Below are 8972 nucleotides of genomic sequence, written 5' to 3'. Positions count from 1 at the left end.
CACTCTTACATGGTTATTGATTTCCCCAGCCAGTGGCAGGACAATGTGGGTCCTCTCTGTGGAGGCAGAATATCTATAGTCATTGTGTGAATATCTATGAAGTTCAGTAGGAATTATTTTCTATGCTGCTCAATGAAAATATTTACATATTTTTATTTGTTATATTGTGTTCTGGATTGCTTTTGTGTTAAAATTGCAACTCTTTGTCTTCCCACCAGATTTAATTTTTGTTTAAGCTGCATCAATGGAGCACATACAGGGGGCCTGGAAGACAATCAGCAATGGTTTTGGATTAAAAGACGCCGTGTTTGATGGCTCCAGCTGTATCTCCCCTACCATAGTTCAGCAGTTTGGCTATCAGCGCCGGGCATCAGATGATGGCAAACTCACAGATTCTTCTAAGACAAGCAACACTATCCGAGTTTTCTTGCCAAACAAGCAAAGAACAGTGGTACGTAAACTCTTAGTAAAACATTAGAAAATTTAGCTGTCCACCTACCTATACAGAACAACATGGACCATGTTGCTCAACTTATAGACAAGCAAAATTATAATTGACTTTCTAATTACAAATCTCATTGCTTTATATATTGTGTTCCATCCACACTTTCTACTTTTTTCCCACATCTTGGCTTTCTGTTATTACTTTTGCCTAGAATATTTTCTTTTCTGCCACTTTACTCACATACATAGTACCTTCTCTCAGGGAGCAGGGGGTATATATCAAAGACTTCTTTTACAAAGTCCCATTCTACCTTAAAAAAGATATTTTCCTTTTTTCCTAAGTCCTTGATTCTTTTTAATTTAAAAAAATATTTTATTGGCAACTCTTACAGCTCTTAATCACCATCCATCCATATATCCATTGTGTCCATATTTGTACATTTGATGCCATCATCATTTTCAAAACATTTTCTTTCTACTTGAGCCCTTGATATCAGCTCCTCATTTTGCCCCTTCCCTCACCCTCCCTCCCTCATGAACCCTTGATCATTTATAATACCCCCATGTCTTACACCAACCGTTGTCTCCCTTCACCCACTTTTCTGTTGTCCATCCCCCCTAGGAAAGGGTTATATATACATCATTGTGATTGGTTCCTCCTTCCTCCCCTCACCTTCCCCCTCCCCCTTGGCATCTCTTTTTTCATTATTGGTCCTGAGGGGTGATTCCCTCTGTTGCAAGCTCTTATCTGTACCAATGTACATGCTTTGGTTTAGTCAGATTTGTAAGGTAGAGTTGAGGTCATGATCGTGGTGGGGAGGAAGCATTAAAGAACTAGAGCAGTGGTTCTCAACCTGTGGGTCGTGACCCCTTTGGCGGAGGTGGGTTGTCGAATGACCCGTTCACAGGGGTTGCCCAATTCATAACAGTAGCAAAATGACAGTTATGAAGTAGTGGTGAAAATAATTTTATGGTTGGGGGCGTCACCACAGGATGAGGAACTGTATTAAAGGGTCACTGCATTAGAAAGGTTGAGAACCACTGTACTAGAGGACAGTTGTATGTTTCATCTGTGCTGTACTGGACCCTGACTGACTTATCTCTTCCTTGTGATTCTTGTGTAAGGGAATGTCCTATTGCCTGCAAATGAGCTTTGGGTCTCCACTGTGAGTGCACCCCACCCCCACTCATTCACATTGATAGATTTTTTTTGTTCTGGGTCTTTGATCTGATACCTGATCCCATCATCGACACCTCATGATCACACAGGCTGGTGTGTTTCTTCTATGTGGACTTTGTTCTCAGCTAGATAGCTGCTTGTTTATATTTGTTATTTTCTTTTGAAGATTATTTTGGTATATTTCATAGGCCAGGGAAAGGCTGAAAGTAGCTAAGGAGGTACATTTTCTTTCTCTTTTCCAGGATACTGCTACCAACCGTTTTTTTGGTGTGTGTTTGTTTGTTTGAATAATCTGTCTTTGTTGTGCCAGTGGCAGGTTTCTATTGGCATAAAGGCCATAAAGTTTGAGTAAGTCTCTTTGTAAGAGTCCCTAGGTAGCTAGCACCAACTACAAACTATTTAACATTCAACTGCTAGCCAAAAGGTTGGTGGTTCAAAACCCACACAAAGGCATGGTGATCTGCTTACAAAAGGCCAAACTGGAAAACCCCATGAAGCTCTTCTGCTCTGTATAGCTGGAAGTCACCATTAGTTGGCATTGACTTGATGGCAACAAATTTCTTTTTGTTCCTTTTCCTAAAAATAAAAGTTGTAGCTGGCAAAATAATTACCAGTTATCTCCTATATTTAAATAGTGGCCTTTAGTTTACGAAATGAGCAGGTAAGTGGGAATGTGAGGGGGGCTGAAGACCATCTGATGTTTCTTTGAGTATTACTGTAGCTATTTTTTTTTTTTACTGTAGCTATTATAATGACTATTTCTAAGATTAGGGAAAGGCTGTTTTCCCTATATAAAAGTTCCTCCCCAACTCCTTTTTCCTGGAGGGGGTGGAACTTGGTTTGGCATAATGATTAAGTTTATGAATGTTTAAGACATCTTGACCCAAATTTAAATCTTTGCAGTGCCTATTATAACTGTATCATCTAGACAAGTTGCATAATATTTTATCCTGTTTCTTTTTAAAAAATCATTTTATTGGGGGCTCATACAACTCTTAGCACAATCCGTACATGCATCAGTTGTACAAAGCACATTTGTACATTCGTTACACTCATCATTCTCAAAACATTTGCTCTCCACGTAAGCCCCTGGCATCAGCTCCTTATTTGCCCCCCTCCTTCCCCGTTCCCCTCACCCTCATGAACCCTTGGTAATTTATAAATTATTATTTTGTCATATCTTACTCTGTCCGAAGTCTCCCTTTACCCACTTTTCTGTTGCCTGGCCCCCCAGGGAGGAGGTTATATGTAGATCCTTATAATCGGTTCCCCCTCTCTACTCCACCCTCCAAGTATCGCCACTCTCACCACTGGTCCTAAAGGGATCATCCGTCCTGGATTCCCTGTGTTTCCAGTTCCTATCTGTACCGGTGTACATCCTCTGGTCCAGCCAGATTTGTAAGGTAGAATTGGGATCATGATAATGGGTGGGGAGGAAGCATTTAGGAACAAGAGGGAAGTTGTATGTTTCATGGTTGCCACACTGCACCCTGACTGGTTCCTCTCCTACCCGCGACCCTTCTGTAAAGGGATATCCAGTTACCTACAGATGGGCTTTGGGTCCCCACTCCGTACTCCCCCTCATTCACAATGATAAGATTTTTTTGTTTGATCCTGTTTCTTGACCTTTATAAAATGAGGCTTGTTCTACTGTAGTTGCCGATTCATAAGTACAATGGTAACTGTGTTGCACTTGCCCAACTATTGTTGGGAAGCAGTGGTATGAAATCACTTCTCCCACCATGTACAAGGAAGTTCTAGCAGGTGAGGTTAGTTTCTCCTATTTCTTTGGCCAAAGATAGATCGTCGATCTCAAAAGAACCTGAAATCCAGCCTTAGGGGAGGAATCATTTACTAGGCCAACACTCAGTCAACATCCTTCCCATTCTCAGGCTGTTCCACTTCCATGGTAGGTTTCATAATCATGTCCTGGGCTCCAGAAATTATTTAAACTTAGTTGATTTGCAACCTGTATCCTTGAGAGGTAAAGAGGAGGTGTATCTTATTTAAGAACTTTTAGTTAGAAGTGTGTAATAATTAGTCATATACGTATCTTAAATGTTATTTTATTTTCTAAACATCTGTGCATCTTTGGCTAACATTAGTATTGGATAAGTGACTAGAGCTAAGAACCGCTAACATTGCCATCACCTGGCAAGCAGGTGGAACTACAGATTCCTGGGCTTCCTTCAAGATTGGCGGGATCAGAATCCTTGGGTATATTGAATTGGGGTGCCTAGGAATTCATATTTTCACAAGTTCCTTGGACAATTCTAATATCAGCCACATTTAGGAGCCATTTGATTAGAGGCTATTTCAATAGCTATGTAGCTTTTGAGGCCTGGGATTTATAGTAAAGATGGATGATATAATACAGATAATACTCTAACTAAAAGTTCTTAGCCTTCGCTCCCCACTTTCCCCCTACCCTCATGGCATCGTGATCCCATTGTTCCTGAGGGGTTGTGTTAGTCTGGGTAGACTAGAGAAACAAATCCATGGACACACATGTGAATAAGAAAGAGCTTTATATACAAGAGCAATTGAACATTGAGAAAACATCCCAGCCCAGTCCAGATCAAGTCCATAGGTCCAATATTAGCCCATATGTCCGATACCAATCTATAAAGTCCTCTTCAGACTCACAGACTCACAAAACTCATGCAATGACCCTGAATGTAGAAGATCACAGGCCAGTGTGTAGAAAGTCTTTGGATCCAGTGGCACTGGAAACATCTCAGCACTGGCAGGGGTCTCTGCATGGCTTTTCCAGCACCCGGGGCTGCAGTGGGTCAATGTGTCTTGTCAGCTGCTGTCTACCAGGGAAGTGAGCAGAGTCTCCCACCTTGAAGGAGGAAATTCAGGATTTCCCAGAATTCCCAGGAGAAGGCCATGCCCACACAGAGGCCTCATTGGCTATGATCTGATTGACAAGCTAGACTCCACCTCTACACTCTTAATCCTCAAATTGATAAACAGTTATATCTCTACCACAGGGCTTTATCTGTCCTGGATTCCATGTCTCCAGAGCTTTTATCTGTACCAGTGTACATACTCCTGTCTAGCCAGATTTGTAAGGTAGAACTGGGGTTATGAGAGTGGGGAGGAGAAAGCATTAAAGAACTAGAGGAATATTGTGTTTGATTGGTGCTATAGGCACCCTGCCTGGCTCCTTCCTTCCTGTGAGGGATGTCCATTTGTCTACAGATGGGCATTGGGTCTCCACTCTGACCCCCCTCGTTCTCATTGATAGGATTATTTTGAGTCTTCTGATACCTGATCCTGTCGACACCTTGTGATCACACAGGCTGTTGTGCTTCTTCCATGTGGGCTTTGTTGCTTTCCTGCTGGTGGCCTTTTGTTTAACTTCAAGCCTTTAAGACTCCAGATGCTATGTCTTTTAATAGCTGGGCACCATCAGCGTTCTTTACCACAGTTGTTTATGCACCCATTTTGACTTCAGCGATCTTGTCGGGAAGGGGAGTATCACAGAATGCCAGGTTATTAAAACAAAGTGTATTTGATTTTTTTAAATTAAATCATTTTCTTGGGGGTTCGTACAGCTCTTTATCACAATCCATACAGAACAAAGTGTATTTGAGCAGAGGTCCAATGTCCGTCTGCTACCTTGATACTTAACATAAATTAATTACATAGACCACATCACTATTGTTATATATTAATATATACATGCCTGTATTTATGCCTCTATAACTATCTTTTGCCGTCATCCTTTCCGCTATTTCCTTTTACTCTCTTCCTGCCCTATTATCATGTTTGATCTTCATTCGGCTCTTGGCCACATTGCACTTGATCAACCGCCACCAGACATTCTACACCTTCCTTGCCATTGATTTTAGATCTCTTATTCCCTTGTCCTGGGTTTGTTGACTCCCCCCTCCGTTTCCCTCACTCCCTCTACCCCCTTGGGATTGTTTATCTTGCCTATCTTTTATAGATAGACTTGTAAAACGAAGAAGAAGAAGAAAGGTGGGGGCGCCTATAAATAGTTCCAGGTGTCTGCTGGTCCTTAAGTATGTTTTCTGATCGAGTCTGATGAGGTACCAAGCAAGCCCTGCCCTCCAAGTCTGAATTCTATTTTCAGGATTTCTCGGACATCATTGTGTTGCTCCCCTTGCTGCCTGCTCTGTTGTGCTCCCTTTGTGTTTTGCCCTGGTGTTGGGGAGTCAGACTGGGCACAATTCCCGCAATGTGTCTTCAGTGCTGTCCTCTGCAGCGCTCTTGGTCAGTGAGGGGATGCCATGTCTCCTGGTCCTCTCTGCCTTGGCTACTCTGAGCAGGAGTGTTGTTCTCAGGGCTTGGTGGACCAGGATGCATTTATCTCTCTCCCTCTTAGTTTGCCACCCCCCCCACTCCCCCCTGTGGTCTGGGAAGACCTGCCACTCTCCCTGGACTGTATTCTTCAGTGCTGTCCTCTGTAGTGCAATCTTCTGGGGAGGGGGGTCAACGTAGCAGGGATTGGGGCTGGCTCTGTTAGTTCACTGCTTCATGCCATTATGAACATGGACCCCATCTTTATGCTTCAAAATGTTAAAAGCAAAATGTAGGATTCAATCCAGCAGTTAATTTACATGCGTATGAATTAAGTAAAATAATATTAATGTATAAGGAGATAATTTTGTTTCTAAAAAATCAAATGTCTCAATATAGCCAAATTACAATGAGTCTTTTAAAGAAAAGATTGAGAATAGAAAAAGGAAACATTGGTTAATTTTAATGTGATTGAATTAATTGAACCATGCCCTCACCTCTTACTGAGATCAGATGGTGTCATGTTATTAGGTGGTCTCTGCAGGTGGAGGGAGGAGGGGGCTTCATTTGCCAAAAGCTTTAGTTATAGTCTCACTCCAAATAATCAGACTCACTGCTATTGAATCAATTCTGATTCATAGAGATCCTACAGGGCAGAGTAGAACTGTGCCTATAGGTTTCCAAGGCTGTAAATCTTTGTCTGAGTAGAAAGCCCCATCTGTCTCCCATCAAGTGGCTGTTGGTTTTGAACTGACGCCACTTGAGTTCCTTAGGTATAAGGTTTAAAGTAATAAAAGTTACCTCAATTCAGGAAATTCCAATTTCTTAGGAAACAAGGGAAATACCTAATTATACTCTTCGCGTTAGATAAACTTTGAGCTAGTTTGTGGTTAACAAATGTCTTTGTCACAAAGGGGGCATGCAGACTTAAATCATTGTGCCACACTGAATCATTATGTCAAACTGGGCATCAATCTCTTTGCTATTAAGCAATTTTCTACTTGTTAGTAACACTTTTTAAGCTGGGATGGAGTGGGGTGGGGCACCAAACACAAGTTAACAATGCTGCCAAGTTAATATTTTGAGATATGGAAAAAATAAAGGTTAGAAGAACTGCAAGCAAGATTGTAGTTTGGGTTGACCCCACCCCCAATAGGAAAAGTGTCTGTTTTTAATTTTATTTCAGATTGTTGACTAGGCCTTTTTCACCCTTGTTGTTGTTAGTTACCATCAAGTCGGTTACGATTAATAGTGACCCTGTGTACAACAACCAAAATACTGCCTGGTCCTGTGCCGTCCTCACAGTTGTTCCTATGTTGGAGCCCATTGTTGCACCATTGTGTCAGCCCATCTTGTCAAGGCCTTCCTCTTTCTCACTGCCCCTCCATCAAATAAGATGTCCTGTTCCAAGAACTTGAGCCTTTCTTGACAAAACTGTTGCCTCTAAGAATCATTCTGAGTTTACTTCTGGTTTGATTTGGTTGTTCTTCTGGTAGTCAGGTACTTTGTGTTCTTCACCAGTACCATAATTCAAATGCATCAATTCTTCTTTCTTTATTCAGTGTCCAATTTTCACATGTATATGAGGCAATTGAAAATACCATGGCTTGAGTCAGGGTACACCTTAGTCCTCAAAGTAACCTCCTTGTTTTTCAACACTTTAAAGAAGTTGTGCAGCATATTTGACTATTGCAATTGGTCATTCATCTCTTGACTGCTGCTCCATGAGCATTAGTATTTATACACTGGGTTGCTAACCATCAGGTGAGAAGTTTAAAACCACCAGCCACTCCTTGGTAGAAAGGCAAGGCTTTCTACTTCTGTAAACAGTTACAGTCTCAGAAACCCACAGGGGCAGTTCTGCCCTGCCCCATAGGGTTCCTATAAGTCAGAATCGACTTGATGACAGCGAGTTTGCCCATTTTAGTTGATTATCATAACACAACATACCCTTGTGAAAAGCTTCTTACATTGCCCAACTACTGTTTTCCAAATCCCTTAGGTGCACTTTTACTCCCTCCTCCCACATGGTTTTATTTATTATTCCAAATGTGTGTTCAAGTAATGTGCCCTTTTTCCCGCTAGCAAGGGGCTGGATCACAAACTTGTTTCTTAAGACCAAAGGATACTGACTTCACCCCACCCAGAGGTGCTTTGGAAGACAAGCCTGGCAGTCTGCTTATGAAATGGCATGTTCTTGAAAACCCCGTCAGGCACAGTTGTGCATGACACACCATGAGTGGGAGTTGACTCAACATCAACCAACAGCAGCACGAAGCCCACCTGAGAAAGATGAACTTGGACGGGTATTGAGATGGCAGTGTAACGAGCACTTGGACCTTTGCTTTCCTCTCTGTACTCTCCAGTACACACACACATATATACATACCGTAGACTCACCTCCCTCTAGGAAGAGTCTGGGATGACTGTTGTCAGCTGTCACACTTCCAGTTGGGAGAATTCCACTGTAGGCAGTTCACAAGCATCTACATACCCTGTCCTGTGCTCTCCTTACTGTGCATACTGACTCTAGTACCCTTTATGGACTTTACTGGCTTTGTTTTAAAAACACAACATAGAGTGTTTATCCAAAAATTGCACCATGGATACACACTCTTCCCACTGGACCTCCAGTTGCCTGCCTAATTTTCGATGATTGGGTATAGGGTGCATCATGCTCATCTGGGGTATACAGTTGTTTAAACTCGCATTGACATATGTTCCTCACAACAGGACAGAAGTTCTATTTCCTCCATTTCCTGCTTGCCTTCACTATGGTAGAGTGCATGTAAGATAGCATTTTTGTTAGGAAGGTCACCTGTTTTGTTCACAATCAAGATGGAAATACAATTTTTTTATCAGAAAAATGCCCGTTTACTTATAGATGTGATAAGCTTATTCTTTTTAGTGGATGTTCATGTTTTCTTCTCTATTAGAAATCTATAAAGGAAATTAAATTTTTTTCTCTTTCCCAACCACTGCCATACTGTTTGTTTTATGAGCTTTCCACTTTCTTCTTTTTTTTTTTTTTAACATTTTATTAGGGGCTCATACAACTGTTATCCCGATCCATACA

At 41.7% G+C, this 8972-nt stretch overlaps 1 protein-coding gene across 5 annotated transcripts in view; it reads left to right on the top strand.

Moving 5' to 3' along the window:
* The window catches only part of RAF1 (Raf-1 proto-oncogene, serine/threonine kinase), an 82138-nt gene that overhangs the window by 45534 nt on the left and 27632 nt on the right, over window positions 1-8972 (top strand). For 3 of the 5 annotated variants that reach the window (XM_045290107.1, XM_045290106.1, XM_004702382.2), the window contains exon 2: window positions 219-451. In XM_045290107.1, the coding sequence (XP_045146042.1) occupies window positions 245-451 (207 nt within the window). In that variant the 5' untranslated portion in view covers window positions 219-244. Of the gene's footprint in view, window positions 1-218; window positions 452-8972 lie in introns of those variants that run through there. The other 2 variants (XM_045290109.1, XM_030885583.2) reach the window with 1 other exon arrangement.

This window comes from Echinops telfairi, unplaced genomic scaffold (genome assembly GCF_000313985.2).
Source record: "Echinops telfairi isolate 266 unplaced genomic scaffold, ASM31398v2 ScPeMD7_31;HRSCAF=116, whole genome shotgun sequence".
Lineage (NCBI taxonomy): Eukaryota > Metazoa > Chordata > Mammalia > Afrosoricida > Tenrecidae > Echinops > Echinops telfairi.
The sequence above is the reverse complement of the archived record's forward strand: the minus strand, read 5'-3'. Positions and strand labels throughout refer to the sequence as shown.